Below are 19,027 nucleotides of genomic sequence, written 5' to 3'. Positions count from 1 at the left end.
AAGCACATAAAGTGTCAGGTCTAGAATGTTTCTCTCATGTTCCTCTCTTTTCCTATTTTATCTGCTAAGCAAAGGGATACTTCATAGCAAAGCACAAATGTCTACCACACCTCTATAAAGCCTCCCCTTATTATGCCAGGCAGCTGCAGATGTTCCTTGAACTATGATCCTACAACACTTCATTCACATTTCATTAAAATAATAATGTCTTCCCCAACTAAACTGAGATCACTGAATTCTCATAGTCCTGACTAGCACAGACCTGGCACTGGCAGACGCTCAATAAATATTTGCTGGTAGTATTCCTACTGAATAGAATTCACCTTCCTTAGTCTAGTATTAACGTGCTGCATAATCTGTCTGGTCCTAACCTACCTTTCCTTATCAAGTTCTGAATTTGCCTAATGCTCCACACCGTTACTCCCACAGATTGACCCACTGAGATTATCCTCTTCTCCTCCATCTTCTATTGAAGTCCTATCCACCTTTCAAGGCCTAGTCCAAGAGTCCTTCCTTTTTCATAAAGCCGTACCACCAACTCCAAGAAAAACAGCAAGCTCTCATTTCTTTGAATCCCTGTAGCACCTTATCTGCATCCTTCTTAAGATCTTTATCATTCGTAACACTGCACTTTAGATGTTACCACATTATCTACTTGACTACATCCTCTTTAAGGCGCAAACACCAGATCTAATTCATTTTTGTATCACTCCACAGCCCTTAACGTAAGAACACACAGATGGTAGTCTTTTATTAAATAAACAAGCATACCACACTGACACCCACAGTTTACAAAATACTTTTATAGGCATTTTTCATTTGACTTGCTCTTTGTATCAACCAAGGCATAGAGAAAGCAGATGGAAGAACTAAGATAAAGAGGGTCAAGAAATTTACTTAGAGGCCAGGAGCTATGAAAAGGTAGAGTCAATACTCAAGAGCAAGTCTTTCAGTTTAAAGCCAGGCATTATTTATTGCCACCACACCATACTACACCCTTCCCCTCCATTTATTTAAATCTTATCTGTCTTTATGGGTCAAGGTAAAGTCCCATCTCCTCTGTAACCTTCTCATTTGCTGAAATCATATAACACTTGTTACATACCGCCTTGTATTTTTATGTCTATGTTTTTTAAAAACGTAAATTGGATTATACCACACCTTCGCCTAACACTCTCCAATGGCTTCTCAATGCATTTAGAATAAAATAAAAATCTTTTTTGTGATCCACAAAACCCAAATTGCCTCTCATCTTTATTATACCCTCCTTCACTCACTAGGCTCCAGCCACACAAGCCTCTTTTCTGTGTCTTCAAAAGGTCATGCTTTGCAACCTAAATGTCCGTCAACAGATGAACTGATAAAGAAGATGAGGTATATACAACAGAATGTTACTCAGCCATAAAAAAGAATGAAATAAGGCCATTTGCAGCAGCATGGATGGACCTAGAGCTGATCATACTAAGTGAGGTTAAGTCAGAAAAAGAAAGACAAACATATGATATCACTTATATGCGATCTTAAAAAAAATGATACAAATGAACTTATTTACAAAACAGAAACAGACTCATAGACATTGAAAACAAACTACCAAAGGGGAAAGGGAGGGGAGGGATAAATTGGGAGTTTGGGATTAACAGATACACACTACTGTATATAAAATAGATAAACAATAAGGACCTACTGTATAGCACAGGGAACTATATTCAATATCTTATAATAAGCTATAATGGAAAAGAATCTGAATGAGAACAGATATATAGAGATAGAGACAGAGACAGAGATGTATAACAGAATCACTTTGCTGTACACCTGAAACTAACACAGCATTGTAAATAAATTATACTTCAATTTTTTAAAAAAATGAGAAAAAAGAAAATGAAAGTCACACTTTTTCTTGATTTGATACCTTAAAACATTGTTTTTTATCTTCCTGGGATGCTTAGATCATCACACAGCTGACGCTTGTCATTTAGGTCTCCATTTAATTATCAACTTCATAGTGAGGTTGATAAATTAGAAAGACAAATTAGCACATATACACCTCTCTTCTCCACCAATGTCTTATTTACCACTATAACCCCAGTGCCTAAAACTATGTCTGGCATATAATAAGAGGTTAAAAGATATTTACTGAAGTGATTAATAAAAGTAAAGAACAAGTTATCTACTTCTCTGAATGTCTGCAAATACTAGCAGAATGCTTTGGGTAACTGATACCCAGCTAGTTAACTAATAGGCATAGGTCCACTGATAAAATTCTACTTAAACTAAGAAGATTTAGGAGACAGAATTACATTTAGTTAACTAGCTTCTTCATATAAACATTGAGATAAATTTATTACTTTTATTAACAACCTAACATTTTACATCCATTATCCCACAGGGACTTAATAAGCAAAACTAATTTTTCTAATGTAAAACTATATTTATTCCTTATTTTTAATAACTAGAGGGTCTTCTTGATTAAAAAAATAATTCAGTCACAGAAGAAATACAAATGGCCATTTAAGACATTTAAATGTTGTCTCCTCTCTGGTAACCAGAAAAGGCAAAATAAAATGTTGGCAATAAATTTACAACCATCACAATGGCAAAAAGAAAAATTCTGAAAATATCAAGTATTCACCAGAATTTAGAGAAATGGTCACTCATATAAATTATCAGAGGGAATATAAAATTGCTAACTAAGCCTTTTAAAAAAAGGCAATTTGGTAGTACCTATCAAATGCTTTTGATCTGCAATTTCACTTATAAGAACATATCCTACAAAAACATTTCCAAATGTGTCAAAAGTTATCACTCAGATATCCTTTAAAGGACTGTTTGTAATATTAAAAAATTTGAAAAAACAGCTTAGTGCCCAACAGTTGATGGTTAAATAAAGCTTGATAGATTTCATTATGGAATTCTATGTAGCCATTTGGAAAGATCTTCAAATCATACTGTTAAAAAAAAAAGTAAAAAACAACACTTATGGCATAATAACATTCTTAATGTTTATGTGTATATATGTTTGTATGTAAGTATATATGCAGAAAAAGGATGTACACCAATCTATTTACACGGTTATATATTTGGAAGGAAATGAGAATGAAAAGGGCATAAAGGGTAGCTTTCACATCTTGCTACATCTCTGTACAGTTTTCAAGCATTTCATATGTTTTAAATATAAAAAGAGTATAGGTTAAAAAAAGTCACAAAATTTTGTTGTATAAAACTGAAAAATGCAGAAAAATTTAAGGATAAACACCAACAGAAAACTTTAAAGATGAACACTACCAGAAATTACTACAAACCAGAACGTATAGTATTTTACAATGTTTTTTACACTGTCACTTTCTTTAATAAAAATGAAAAAAGTTGTATCAATTTATTTACTCCAGTACACCAACTGCTTAACTTCAAAGAATTAAATGTAGAAAATCATGCATGCTTAAGTAACACTAACTAAAGGAAACTACCAACCTTAGTGCATATATTTTCCATAATGAAACATTTTTCATGTTTCTTCCAGCAGAGTCTATGAGGAAACTGATGTGGCCAATCACTATGCACGTACTACAAAACAGGAGACTTCCTCTTTTCCTAGCCCATAGGACAATAGTGGATAATTACACAGGCTTGTGTGTAAAGGACACCATAGGACAATAGTGGATAATTACACAGGCTTGTGTATAAAGGACAACCAAAGCATCTGGAATTTTTCTGACACCAAAAATTAGACTCTGAGGGAAACAACTTTAATCAAAAAATAAAACAAATGCATTTATGAAAAATTCACAGCTAAAATCATTTTGTGGAGAAAGACTGTTTTCCATACCTAATCAGGAACAAGGCAAGGTAGTCCCATTTCACCTCTTCTAATCAACACTGAACTTGAAATTCTATCTGCTATAATTAGGCAAGAAAAAGAACTAGTCCAGGGGAAAATAAAGAAATAAAACATTCTCTATTTGCAGATAACATATCTTGTATATAGAATATCCTAAGGAATCCGCTAAAAAACTATTAGAATTAATAAGTCAGCAAGATGGCAGGATACATGATCAATATAGAAAAATCTTCTGTAGGGAATTCCCTAGCAGTCCAGTGGTTAGGACTCAGCACTTTCACTGCCAGGGCCCGGGGTTCAATCCCTGGTCGGGGAACTAAGATCCTGAAAGACGCGCAGAGCAGCCAAAAAAAACAAAAAAACAAAACACTACTTTAGTTCTACACAGTAGCAATGGACAATGAAAATTTACTTACAAAACAAGGTCCTACTGTATAGCACAGGGAACTATGAATTCAATATCCTATGATAAACCATAATGGGAAAGAATATGAAAAAGAATATATATAACTAAGTACTCTGCTGTACAGCAGAAATTAACACAACATTGTAAATCAACTATACTTCAATACAATTTTTTTTAATTTACCCCCCAAAATTTAACTTACAATAATAATTCCCATTGCAATAGACTTAAATAGAACACCTAAGAATAAATTTAACAAAAGAAGTGCAAGGATTGTACCTACAACAAAAAACACCATTGAAAATACTAAGGAAAATCTAAATAAACGGAAAGACATTCCATGTTCAGTTATTAGATGACTTAACATTATTAAGATGGATTCAATGCAATCCCTATGAAAATCCTTAACTGCCTTTTTTGCACAAATTGGCAAGCTGATCCTAAAATTTGTGGGGAAATGCAAAGGATATCCCCACCACTCTCCCCTGCTCCCACAAAAAAAAGACAATAAACACAAAGTCAAAGCAATCTAAAAGAGAAAATTTGAAAGTTCATACTTCCTGATTTCAAAAATTACTGCGAAGTTAGAATAATCAAGACTGTGTCGTACTGGCATAAGGATGGACATGTAAATCAATGGAATAGAACTGAGAGTCCACAAAATTAACTGAAAATAGATAGAAGATCAAGATGTAAGAACTAAAACTATAAAACTCTTAGGAGAAAATATAGGAACAAATCTTTGTGACTTTTAATTAGGTAAAGCCTTCTTAGGTATGATACCAAAGCACAAGCAACAAAAAGAAAAGTTAACTAGACTTCATCAAAATTTAAAACTTTTGTGCTTAATAGATATCAACAAAGTGATACAACAGGAGAAAATATTTGCAAATCAACTATCTGTACCATAATTTATTTATCTGCCCCCCATTCAGAGTACTTAGGTTGTTTCCAGTTTTTGTTATTAGGTAGGAATTATTCATTCCATTTTACAAATAGAAAGACTAGGGATCAAAAAGGATAAGTAAATAAATTGCTTGATATTGCTCTGCTACAAAAGCACCAGAGTTACCGCCTAAATTCACATCTGTATTATTTCTAAGTCTTTGCTTTTCCTTTATACTGTATCTCTACCCAGCCAACCCAAGGCACAAGATCTGTCAAACACATAGTAGTCTTTTGGTTGTTCTGTTGACCGCTGCCCTAGGAATTCTTTTTTCTTCTTCTTCTTTTGGGTCCATAACCAATGTCTCAAAAGCTAAGTGACTTGTCCAAAGTTACAGTGCTACAATAGCCCAAGTGGTTGCCAACAAGTTACTTGCGGAAGACTCCATTTCTTTGTACTAAATTAAAGCTGACTCTCCCAAACACAAGAGTTTGTCTCTCTAGGAGAAGGAGAAATGTTGAAAGTCATATTAAGGGACTTGGATCCAGAATATATAAAGAACTCTTAAGATTCAACAATAAGAAGGCAACCAGCTTTTAAAATAGGTAAAGGATTTGAATAAACATTTCCCCCCAAAAGATATACAAATGGCCAATAAACACATGAAAAAATGCTCAACATTATTAGTCATTAGGGAAATGAAATCAAAAGCACAATAAGATAGCATTTTAAACATAAGGATATCTATGATTAAAAAAAAACAACTATTGTCAAGGATGTGGAAAAACTGGAACCCTAACATACTGCTGGTTGGAATATAAAAATTGATGCTGCCACTCTGAAAAACAGTTTGGCAGTTTCTTAAAATGTTAAACATAAGCTTACCATATGACTCAGAAATTCCATTCTTAGGTATATACTCAAGAGAAATAAAAACATATCTCCATGCAAAAACTGAACACAAGTGTTCAAAGGAGCATTATTCATGACAGACCAAAGTGTAAACAACCCAAGTATCCATCAACTGATGGTAAAATATGGTATATCCATATAATGGAACACTACTTTGCTAAAAATGGAATGAAGTACTGATACATGCTACAACATGTATGAGCCTTAGAAACATTAAGTTTAATGAAAAAAGCCAGTCACTGAAGACCATAAACTGTATGATTCCATTTATATGGAATGTCCACAAAAGGCAAGACCATAGAAACAAGAAAGTAGATTGGCGCTTGTCAGAGACTTGGGGAGGTGGGAATGCAGAGTGACTACCACTGAGTTTCTTTCAGGTTTGATTAAAATGTTCTAAAATGAGTGGCAATGGTTGCACAACTCTGTGAATACACTAAAGACCACTGATTGTACTATTTAAAATAAAAGTAAATTGTATAGTTATTTTAAAAACTAGAAAAAGTAAGTAACATAACACTGAAATGTTTCGTGTTTATTCTAAAAGTGTATTTCCTTTCCTTTATGTTCCTAATGGAACACTGAAAGTTAAAAAAAAAAAAAAAAAGACAGATGGCTGACTTTCTGCAGATTTGCTCAGGCAAACAAGTTCTAATCCACTGAGCATAACCCTGTCTTCATGTTTCACTGAATCATGTCTTGAGACGTGTTTTTGAAGAGAGAAAAAGGAAAGATGGTGAGAATAGCACAGGAAGGGCTTAATACTTGATTTGCATGAAGGCACATATTTTTGATTAGTCTAACTCTAGTCATCATGAATTTATTCATAGGCCAATATTAGACTCTGCTAATAGCAAAATTTACTGTAGTTCTATACATTAGCAATGGACAATCAAAATTAAATTACAAAAACAATACCCATTATAATAGCCTTAAAAAAAATACCTAGGAATTTAACAAAGTAGTTCAAGAATTGTACCCTGAAACATTTTTCAAAAATTGAAAAGATTAAGGAAAATCTAAATAAATGGAAAGACATTGCATTTTCACGTATTAGATGACAACATTATTAAGATAGGAATACTCTCAAATTAATCTCCGGATTCAATGCAATCCCTGTGAAATTGTTTATAAATTCTGAGGTGCTGGATATTTTATTATCCAAATCAATTTAATATTATTTGTCAGGTATCTATCACCTATAGATACAACAGGTGGCAGGTGCTTAAGAGACACTAAGATTAAAAAAGAAACTCATGGAACTTAAAATCCAGTGGCTGGGGCTTCCCCAGTGGTGCAGTGGTTAAGAATCTGCCTGCCAATTCAGGGCACACGGGTTCGAGCCCTGGTCTGGGAAGATCCCACATGCCGCGGAGCAACGAAGCCCGTGCACCACATCTACTAAAGCCCGCGTGCTCTAGAGCCCGCGCACCACAACGAAGAGTAGCCCCCGCCTGCCACAACTAGAGAAAGCCCACGCGCAGCGACAAAGACCCAAAACAGCCAAAAATAATAAATAAAAACAAATAAATTTTTTTAAAAATCCAGTGGCTGATGCAAAAACAAATTATTATGGAAACTCTCGTCAAACTACACAAGCCAGAAGTGAAATAAGTCAAAGTACCCTGGGGGAAAAATACATATATACAGAATTCCATACCTAGCAAAAATATCTTTCACAATGGAGACTTTTTCAGACAGACAAAACAGCAGACCTGCATTAAAAGAAATGTTCAAAGCCATCCCTCTGGCCAGAGAAAAATATTACATTAAAATTTGGATCTACACAGAGGAAAGAGAAATGTTTGAAAAGGTATGTATAAAAGTAGGTAAATGACTTTTCTCATTTTAAATTTCATGTCTACACATAACATACATAAGTTATACATATGTAGAAATAAAACATATGACAAGAACAGTACAAAAGACAAGAAGAAGAAAATGGAGGCATGCTCTTGTAATGTTATATTATACATGAAGGTAGACTGTGATAAATTAAAGATGTATATTACAAAACCAAGGATGTATAAGCACAGGGAACTATTTTCAATATCTCATAATAACCTATAATGAAAAAGTATATATAAATTACTGAATCACTTCAATGTACACCAGAAACACAACACTGTAAATCAACTACACTTCAATTAAAAAAAAAAAAAAAGTTAAAAAGAAACCCAAGGAGAAAAAAACCTGTGAACATGAGTTAGGCAAAGTTTGAGGACACAGGCAATGACAAAGAACACAAATCATAAAAGAAAAAATTGCCAAATGAGATTTCATGAAAATTTAAAACTTCTGCTTTTGAAATTACTGTTAAGGAAAGGTGAGCCAGGAAAGGTGACTGGCTCACCTTTGCAAAACATGTATCTGATAAACAGTTTGTATCCAGAATATGTACAGAACTCAATGAGACAAACAACCCAATTCATAAAGAATATGGACAAAACATTTTAAGACACTTCTCAAAAGACATGAAGAGCAAATAAGCATACAGAAAGATGCTCAACATTATTAGTCATTAGGGAATTGCAAATAAAACCACAATGATATACCGCTATACCTCTACTAGAACAGCTAAAATCAAAGACTGACAAAAACTGAAGTCTCAGTGAGAATATGAAGCAACTGGAATGCTCATACACAGCTGACTAGAACGCAAAATGGTACAGCCATTTTGGAAAACAGGCTGGCATTTTCTTATGAAGTCAAACATTCACTTAATCATACAACACAGTAGTCCCACCCCTAATTTGCTCACAAATAATAAAAGCAAAAGATCTATATTCAAATGTTCACAGCAGCTTTGTTCATAACAGCTCAAAACTGGAAACAACTCAATTGTTTATCAACTGGGTAATAGGATAAGCAAATTGCAGTATATTCATAAATGGAATATGACTCAGCAATAAAAAGGAACAAACCACTCGAACATGCAACAACATCAGTGAATCTCAAAAGCTGGCTAAGTGAAAGGCAGACAACAAAGATTACATACCATATAATTCCATTTATATGACATCAAGAAAGGTAAAACTAATGTGACAGAAAGTAAATTAGTGGTTGCCAAGGACCACAGGTAAGAGTAGGGGACGGACTGCAAAGAGGCACAGGGAACTTTTGGGGGCAATAGGAATGTTCCAGTTATCATGATTGTGGTGATTCATCAAACCCATTTAATTGCACACTTAAAACTGGTGAACTGTACTATATGTAAAGTTATACCTCAATAAAACTAGTTGTTAAAATGAATGAATGAAACATGTCCAAAGTACGGGGGTGGGGGTGGAGAACTCTAATTAATCCAAGCCTGGATATAATAAGTATTCATAAAAGTGATCTCGGGGCAATAAGCATTAAGAGAAATCACTTTGGGATGAGATTAATGAAGGCTTCATAGATAAGATGACACATGAACTATGGTTGAAAAAATGGACAAGTAGGATTGGCCAATTGAGGGTAGGGCATAAACTAACCTAAAGGGGGCTTACAACTCCATGTTTTTAAAATGGTAAGGAGTCCAGTTTGTATTGTCATCAACACATACAGTGAGAAATAAGGTTATTTTGGGTCAGTCTATGTGGAGAATCTTAAATGCCCAGTTCAAGAATTTGACTCTGTAAAAATGTTTTACAAAAAAATGACAGAATCAAAGTGGCATTTTGAGATTAATTTGAATGCAGAAAACAGGAAGGGCTCAAAGAGAAAAAGCCCAAATGCAATCAGAATCAACAATAAGGATGTAAGCTACTGAGTTTCGAACTAAATAAGAGTAGACCAGGGCTTCCCTGATGGCACTGCGGTTAAGAATCCACCTGTCAATGTAGGGGACATAGGTTCGAGCCCTGGTCCAGGTAGATTCACATGCCATGGAGCAACTAAGCCTGTGCGCCACAACTACTGAACCTGCGCTCTAGAGCCTGTGGGCCACAACTACTGAGCCCACATGCCACAACTACTGAAGCCCACGTGCCTAGAGCCCGTGCTCTGCAATAAGAGAAGCCACCGCAACGAGAAGCCCACGCACCGCAACGAAGAGTAGCCCCTGCTCGCCGCAACTAGAGAAAGCCTGTGCACAGCAATGAAGACCCAACACACAGCAATGAAGACCCAATGCAGCCAAAAATAATTAATTAATTAATTTTAAAAAAACAGAGTAGACCAAAGACCATTACAGAAGGACAAATTAGAACAAGCAATTCAGTAGAACTCAGGAGGGAGAGGAGGTAAGTATTACTAAGGTTTTGGCACTGGATGCTTGGGAGAAACTACTGCCACTTAAAACACATGCACACACACACACAAATCAAAAAATTCTTAAAACTAGATGTTAAATAAACAAGGTTAAAAGACTCACAAAAATACTAATACTACAAAAAACACTTAATATCTCTACTACAAAGAGCTCTTATAAATTAGAAAAACATCAAATAATGAATCAAGAAATCAGAACATCCAACATACAGATGAAAAGAAAGGCAGCCTTATTAGATATTAAAGAAACACAAATGAAAAAAAATAACGGGACATCTGACAACTCCAAGCGATGGTGGGACTGAAGAAACAGGCATTCTCACACTGTTGGGAAATATAAATTGGTAAAAGCCTTCTAAAAGGGCAATATGACAGTGTATCAGAACTATAAACCTGTAAACCATTTTTGACCCCAGCAATTTTATCCCTAGGAAATCCAATCTAGAGGAGATAATGGGCAAATGCACACAAAAATTCTGCGACAAATGCATAAACATAGAAAAAAACAAAAAATAAAATAAATAAGAATCTAGCAAAATGGACTTGGCCAAAGAAGTTATTGTATATCCATACAACAGAATACTAGCAGCCAATATAAAGAATATACTATGGAGTACAGGGCACAAAATAGCATTGTAGTATGTTATGTAAAATCTTATGTCCTTATGCATATACGCATAGAAGTCTAGAAGAATGTTCATCAAAATGTCATGGGGGTGATCATCTCAGTTAGCTGGATTCAAAGGGACTTTTAATCTCATACTTTTCTATACTAACAAAATTTCTACCATGAGCCTCTATTATTCTTTGTAGATAAGTGAAAAATAATGAAGAGCAATATCAGAAAAAGAAATGACTCCAAGAGAAGTGAAATAATTAATTTAATGGTGGATAAATTAAGTTTGAAGTGTCAATAAAATACTTCAGTGAAAGTATCCCTATACAACTGAAAATGCAAAAAACGGAAAAGAAACAGAAAATGGGCATGCAGCCCATGAACTACTTTCGTTTTCAGTTCCTCTCACCACCTTTTTCATTTCCATTTTATGCAAATTCCAATTTTTAACCTAGACTTTAATCCTCTAACCTACATTTATTTTCCAAATATATTAAGAACACTAGGTTCTACCATAATTTGCATGTGCAGAAATTCAAGGAACAAAATCACTGCGAATAAGTAATACATTTCATAATACTTTTGCTTCCAACACCCACTTTAAAGTTTACAGTTATCTACATATGAAACAAAGCCAACCAAAAATAACAACAAAAACTTAAATGATATTCATAGAAAGCATACAGAATAAGAGAAAAGATTTAAATGACCATAAATATGAATATTAAGCAACATTAATTTTCAGCTGGTTTCTCAAAAATAGCTATTAATTTTTCAGTCAGGAAATAAAAGCTTGACATACAGTCTACTCAGAAAATTTTCACCAAAAAAACCAGATCATTTATCTTGATCATACAATAGAGTACAAATATAAATACTAAGTCTGAATTTATTCTTTTTTTTTTTTTTTTTTTGGCAGCACTGGGCAGGCAGCATGTGGGATCTTACTTCCCGGACCAGGGATGGAACCTGTGCCCCCTGCATTGGAAATGCAGAGTCTTAACCACTGGACTGCCAGGGAAGTCCCTGAATTTATTCTGTTCACCCTAAAAGTGACTCCCAGCATCCTTGACTCATTCCAGTAAAGCATGAGCTAGAAGGGGGAAGTTCTTAAATTTTCTCCTTATAAATCAAAACAATTACTCCCCCATCCTAGAGTATACGTAAACCAAAACAGCAAGTAAATTTAGAGATACAACTGACATTTATGCAAAAGCTGGTTTGCATTAATCTGTGGACAAAAATATTCAAATTAATTCAACCACTAATAAATACACTTTGGAATTTGTCCTTTAGGAGCTTACAATCTAGTAGGAAAAACACAAATTTTTAAAAGCTCTACAGCAAAGATAAAATAAAGTGCCGTAGAAATATAACGAAAGGAATTAACTTTTTCTGGATGAACGGAGTAAAGGTCTCAAGATGGTGGAATTTGAGCTGGGTTTTGAATGCAAAGCTGGAGGCAGAGAAGAGGAAAAAAGGCATTTGAAGCTAAAAGAACAGCAAATGGAAAAATGTAGAGAAATAAAAGTGCCTCTAAAAATGGAACTCTGATAGAATGGGACCAGATATAAAAGGCATTACCTGACAATGCATTAGAAAATTTGGACTTAATTAATGGAACTGATACAATCTAATCAAAATTTTCAGCAAACTCTCCTGTATAAAGAATAAATTGGGAAGAAAAGAATAACAGGAAGTCTGATTACAAATGAGGGCCCCAACTAAGGTACTGGAAATGGAATAAATATTAGTGTTAGAACAAAAATGTGAGAGAATGAGTAGATGTAAATGTCAGGCAAGGTTGGGTCAGAGAAGCAGCAAAACACAAGCCCATCTTGGGAATGAAAGGATTACAGTTTGGAGACTTAAGACAGTTCACTTAAATTCCCATTCCTTCTGAGTGTTTCTGCATTTATCCAACTATCCTGTATTTTTAACACTTTTGAAAATCATTTTAAGAATTCAATTCATCTAAGGATATTCATGACTTATTTCCAGTAAGTACATATCAAATCAGTATTTTATGAGTAATAGCTTTTTTAAAATTCTGGAATGTCTTCATTTCATATATTTTTGAGCACTAGTTTCTAGGACAAAACACTAAATAATCCACAACAAGAGATACTGCGTATCATATGCAAATGAATACTAATAAATTCATTTAAATTTCCATCTAGGGTATGCCCATCTTTAGATTCTCAGGGTCTCAATATTATTCCATAACAGAGGTTTCTGCTGCTTCTTGGTGGAAGAGAAGTTCCACGGGTTCAGAGAGAGAATCAATTATATATAACAATTTATTGTACTGATTGTAACTTGTCTGACTTGAGTGACTTCAGACCAAGACATCCCATGGCAAAACAACCCTCAATAACTATTATTAGTGTCTTCAAAAAATGTTTTTAGCCTCCTATTCATAAAACCTACAAAAAAGACAAAATGAGCTGAAAGAACCTTTAGAAGAATTTGGTTTTTTTAATCTTCAAAATGCTGCAAAGATGGCCAGGAAACAGAAATTAACACATAAATATCCAAACAGGGGGTGAATTTTAGCAAAACAGATCATTAAGTGAGGTGGTCAGCTCCCTTGAACCCCACCTGAGGTTCAATACAGCACAATATCAAGAGCTGGTACTTCAAAATCAGCCCAGGGTTTGAATCCAAGCTGACTTTGGAACAAATCACTTAACTTTTTAGAGCTTCCATTTCCCAATCTATCAACAGGAATGTTCCAACCACAACATGGGTTTTGGAGGTGAATATATGTTAAGTATTTATCAATGCCTGGCGTTCAGTAAAACCTAAATGTCAGTACCACTGCCTCTCATTCTGAACAGCTCCTCTCTTCAGTCCACCTGCACATTCATTATAAGGCCAATCAGCAGAATTATATGACTTCTCACATCCCAACAGTCAAGTAGCAAAGGAAATATGGTAACCCGGTTATACAGAGGAAAAAGGAAAGCTAAGAAGGGACTTGATGAAAAGCATGAGCAGCAGAGGGCTGAAGATTCAGATGTTGGCAAAGAGCAGGTTGTGAAGTACAAGTCAATAGAATAGAGAGGATTTATTCTGGGAACTAACACAGAGAAAATCTTCATTCCATGGTCTCAATACCATTTTGAATGTGCATGCATTTCCTTAAAAATATCTACAGTGACAATTCATTCATATATAAGCTCCATGTGGGCTGGAAAAAGACCACTCTGCTATTTCCTATAGCAAAACACAGTCTCTATTAAATCCTTACATATCCAGGCCCACAATATTTCACATGCTCAATGAACGCCATCATTCCTTCCCTTACCCATTCAACAATTATTAAGAGTCTAATTGTGCCAGATACTACACTGAGCACTAGGAATACAACGGTCATCAAGACAGGATAATTGCCTTCATGGAGCTCGCAATCCAAGAGTCTATTCGTTAAACAACATGGGCCACCTATCACAATGACTTAAACAAAACTTTTTGCATTAAGCTGGACAAGATAGTTCAATTAGTTATTCCAAAACAGTAATAACACATTTGTTATATTTAAAAATCAAGTTCTTCAATCAACTATTTTAACTATAAATTCTGGGCCCCATATTTTAAGCAGGACATTTGACAAACTAGGTATAATATAATGTGAAATCAAAAACTGTATGCAAAATGAGTTTTTTGACCCAGAGAAGAAAAGACAAAACAACTGTCTTGGGCTTCCCTGGTGGCGCAGTGGTTGAGAATCTGCCTGCTAAGGCAGGGGACACGGGTTCGAGCCCGGGTCTGGGAAGATCCCACATGCCGTGGAGCAACTGGGCCCGTGAGCCACAACTACTGAGCCTGCACGTCTGGAGCCTGTGCTTCACAGCAAGAGAGTCCGCGATAGTGAGGGACCCGCGCGCCGCGATGAAGAGTGGCCCCCGCTTGCCACAACAAGAGAAAGCCCTCGCACAGAAACGAAGACCCAACACGGCCAAAAATAAATTAAAAACAAAAAAAAACCAACTGTCTTTACATTTCGAAGAGGCAGTATACAGGTTTGCTCTGAACTATTCCAAAAAGTTAAACTTGAAGCAATTATTAGAAGTTACGTGGGGGCAGATTTCTGTTTCAATATGAAGAATTCTAGCATTTCAAGCTATTCAATAAAAATTCCACCACGTTACATTTCTGTAATAGTCTGTAATATTTCTACACTTTGCAAAACACAAATCTTTTTTTCCTTTAAAAAGAAATCAGCTTTATTGAGATGTAATTTAAGTACAGCAAAATTCACCAATTTTAAGTGTACATAAAACACAAATTTTCATTTAATCCTTGGAATAATAAAAAAAAAACAAGTATTTTGCTGTTACAGTTTAGGAAACTGAGTCTCCCAGGGCGTTGCTAAGACACTGGGCAAACCAGAAAGTCCCAAATCTAATGGAATAAGCTGTCTCAAAGTAACATCTTCCCACCTCTAGATGTATACAGGCACACAACCAAAAGGCTGGATGTCAGGAATGTTGGCCAAAGTATTCTAAAGCTTCTTCCAAACCCAACCACTTAGAAACACTGGTGGTCAACACAGACACCAGGAAAAGATTCAGTAATGAATGGTCCTCTAGAATGCAAGCCTCAAGAGGGCAAGGACCTTGTCTCTCTTCATTGCTATATTCCAGTCCTTAAAACAGTACCCGGCATATAATATGTGCTCAATAAATATTTGCTAAATACAAATAATCCCAAATGCACATACCACTGCTCTGAAATAAATATAAAATACACAGCACTATCAGATAATAAAGGACCTCACTGAAGTATCCAGCAACTAAAAGGCCTGATAAACAAAAAATCCATTCCTAAAATTGCATCATACACTTAAAATTGCTATCTAAAGCACTGAAACTTTGACCTACTCCGTCAAAAACAAATTCATCTGCAAAAAATGCAAGCCTTTTGGCAAACCTATTTTAATTAAACTAAAATATAAACTCGTACAAGACACAGAAGCTAGATATGGTGAAATGAGTTTTCAATGTTGATAGTCTTTGCTTAAGGCATCAACTAGCATTGAAAGTGTGCTTGAACCCTGCAAGAATGAAGAGATTTATACAGCTGGTTTGGTTTAAAGACAAACACACACAAATCTCCACTCGCATTACATCTTTACACTTACTAGGCTGACGCTTCAAAGAGATCTAATTTTACTGGTACACATGTTGTATTGAGATTCAACATAACCGTGCTTAGAGGTACTCAGCAGCTGCTTGGCATTACTGAAAAGTAAAACCAATAAGAAAAAACAACGGCTGCAAACAATTCGTAATACCCTAAACTATAAGGCCTAGAATTTCTAGACATCTAAAAGAATTTAAGAACCTGTAATATCCTCAGAAGTTACTTTTAATTCATTTTGCTTAACAGATAAATATATATCAATGCACACACCATTTTTGGAGAACAGCATTATATAACAGGCAAGGCATTAACAGCTATATTAAAGAATTACTCCAATTTCACTAAAGTATACCTTTCAAAGATATCTGAACAAAGATCCTGACACTTAAAGGTCTATTAACTTTAAAGTAAGTGTAAACAGTAATTTAAAGTACTAGCAGATAGTGTGATAGTTTAAGAAACGTCCAGTACTAAGCCATTCACTCGGTGGCTACACTGGATTACACCAACTAGCTTATGTTTATATTACATTATTAGCAACTGGGTGTCACCACAAACCAACACAGAAACCACAATCTCATTATTTTCTTCTACTTTTTAAAATCATGACTTTGGAAGATCAGGTTAAAAAAAAAAAGCTATTCCACACAAGAATACCATAAAATGAGTATCTTCTTTATCTTACGAATTAAGAACCGTAAGCTTTTTCACATATGGAAAGAATGAACTTGACAGAAAGGCTGCTTTTCCCACCGCTGTACTAATCATATGAAACATTTGCAACCCACATCTAACTCTGACATCAGCACCTGGCGCCGATTCTCCTTTACAAATGCTTACTCCCTAAGCTGCAATCCACTCCTAAGTCTCCAGCAACGAAACCTCTTCGGAGGGCTTTCAAAACTGTGACAAATCACCCTCCAGGCTGACCCAAAGCAACTGCGCTGGAAAAGCAAAGAGCAGTTTAGAGAAACCCGTTTAAATGGATTAACGCAACTCCTTTAAAACGGTGAACCCTTCCTCAGAACCCTTCCCCGCCAGAGCGACGAGAAACTCTGCCGGACCTGTTGCTTTGTCCCCTCCGAAGCCCCCACAAGGTGCTCGGGGCGCGCGAAAACGCCCCTCCCCACCGGAAGCCCCGTGCCAGGTGAGGTTTTCTCGCCTCGCCGGCCGACTGGAATGCTGCAGCGCCCCATAGCCTCTTGCCCTGCCTCCGGGGCTCTGGCCGGCCCAGCCCGAGACAGACCCCGGGACGCCGGACTCACCTGATCACAGGGCTGTAGGGGCTCCGGGAGCGGCGCCAGCTGCTGCTGCTGTACGGGCTGGGGGACACGTCGCCGCCCCGCTCGTAGGAGCTGTGGCGGCTGTAGCTGGGGGAGCGGCGGCGGCTGTAGGGGCTCGGGGAGCGGGCCAGACGCCGCGAGTAGGGGCTGCTGCCGCCTCCCGCCGGGCTGGGGGACTTGCGGCTCCGCAGGCTCTGCGAGGCCCTGTGGGACACCGGGCTGTCGTCCCGGCCTCCCAGCGGGCTCAGGGACCGCTGCCGCCGCCTGTAGGCCTTGGGCTCGGTCTTGTCCTCCCGGTAGGCCTTGGGCGGCTCCTTGTAGGCCGACGGCGGCTCCTTGGACGACTTAGTCCGGCTCCGGTGGGCCTTCGGGTCTCGGTCCTTGCGGCTGCTACTGCTGCTGGACGTGGCCGAGGTGGCGGGGCCTGCGCTCCGACCCCTCCCCGCGCCGCTGGGTGCCGGAGGAGGAGGCCGGACTCCCGCCGCTGCCCCCCGTTCCCCCGGCAGCCGTCGCCGCCGTTGCCGCGCTGACCCCCCCCAGCAGCAGCCCCTGCTCGGACTGGGAGCTTACATCCTCGTACTCCACCAGCGGGGTCACACCCCCGCCGCTACTAGCACCGCCACCGCCGTCCTGCTGCGGCTGGGGCAGCGAGAAGACCCGACGCTTCTCCGCCTCCTGCCCGGCGCGGGGCCCGCGGCGCCGCTTCTGCCGCCCTCCTGCGCGCCTCTTGCCTCTCGCCAGCCGCTTGACCTCCAGAGGGGGGCCCGGGCTGAAGCAAGAGGAGGAGGCCGCGGCGGCGGCGGCTGCGGCGGCGGCCGTGCCGGGAGCAGCCAGGAAGAGCAGAGGCGGCGGGGGCGGCGGCGGTTGCAGGAGCTGCGGCTGCAGGAGCGGCAACAGCAGCGGCGGCTGCTGAGGGGACAGGAATCGCCTCCGCTTGCGGCGTTCCTCCAACTTCTTCTCCGCCCAGCTCAAGCCCCCGCCTCCCCCCAGCGCCGTGTCCGAGCTGCTCGGCATCGCCTAGAGCCCGCCGCAGAGCGCGGCGCGGGTGCGGCCTCCTCCCGGGTCAGATCCTGGCCATCTCCCCCGCCGGAAACGGGAACGGCGGCGGCGGTGGCGGAGGGACACCGAGCACCAGGGCCGGCCGGGAGACGCGCCACGATAATCCGGGTCGGGACTCGGGTCCCTGGGTTCCAGATCACAGTGGGGTACGCAGCGGCCTCCGGGCCCGAGGGAAGCAGGGAATCCGGGCGGAGGAGCTCCCGATCGTGCTCGTCTTCCTAGCCTCGGCAGCAAAAACACCAGATGCGCTGGGCGCTGACCTGCGGGGGAGTCCGGAGTCCTCCAAGTGCCCCCGGGGGTGGGGGAAAGCGACCTCGGCCGCGCTCTCGGCTCGGGCAGCGCAACGCGGAAGTACCACCTTCGTCTCCACTTCACTCCATCGGGCCCTGACGTTGGGTGCGAGTTCAGGGGAGGGGAGTGGGCGAGACAACAACACGCCTCCGCCGCCTCCTTCTCCTCGTCGACGTTGTCCTCCTGTGGTGGCGGCGACACACGGCGGGCGCCTCAGAAGTGGCCTGGGCCTGACAACAACTCCCGGCCTAAGGCCTCGCGCACTCTGCGGCCCGCAGGGACGGGCGGCGGGGCGGGGCGAGGCGGGGGCGACCGGGCTGCGGCTCACGGTTGGGGC

General features: G+C 39.0%; 1 protein-coding gene across 1 annotated transcript in view; it reads right to left on the bottom strand.

Moving 5' to 3' along the window:
* CDK13 (cyclin dependent kinase 13) overlaps nucleotides 1-18,489 on the bottom strand; it is a 107,925-nt gene extending 89,436 nt beyond the window's left edge. The window contains 2 exon segments of the mRNA XM_024732945.1: nucleotides 17,323-17,757; nucleotides 17,759-18,489. Of these exon segments, the coding sequence (XP_024588713.1) occupies nucleotides 17,323-17,757; nucleotides 17,759-18,354 (1,031 nt within the window). The 5' untranslated portion in view covers nucleotides 18,355-18,489.
* Between the last annotated feature and the right edge of the window lie 538 nt (nucleotides 18,490-19,027).

Source organism: Neophocaena asiaeorientalis, unplaced genomic scaffold (genome assembly GCF_003031525.2).
Source record: "Neophocaena asiaeorientalis asiaeorientalis breed wild unplaced genomic scaffold, Neophocaena_asiaeorientalis_V1.1 scaffold56, whole genome shotgun sequence".
Classification (NCBI taxonomy): Eukaryota; Metazoa; Chordata; class Mammalia; order Artiodactyla; family Phocoenidae; genus Neophocaena; species Neophocaena asiaeorientalis.
Note: the sequence above shows the minus strand (reverse complement) of the source record. Positions and strands in the feature narration are given on the sequence as shown.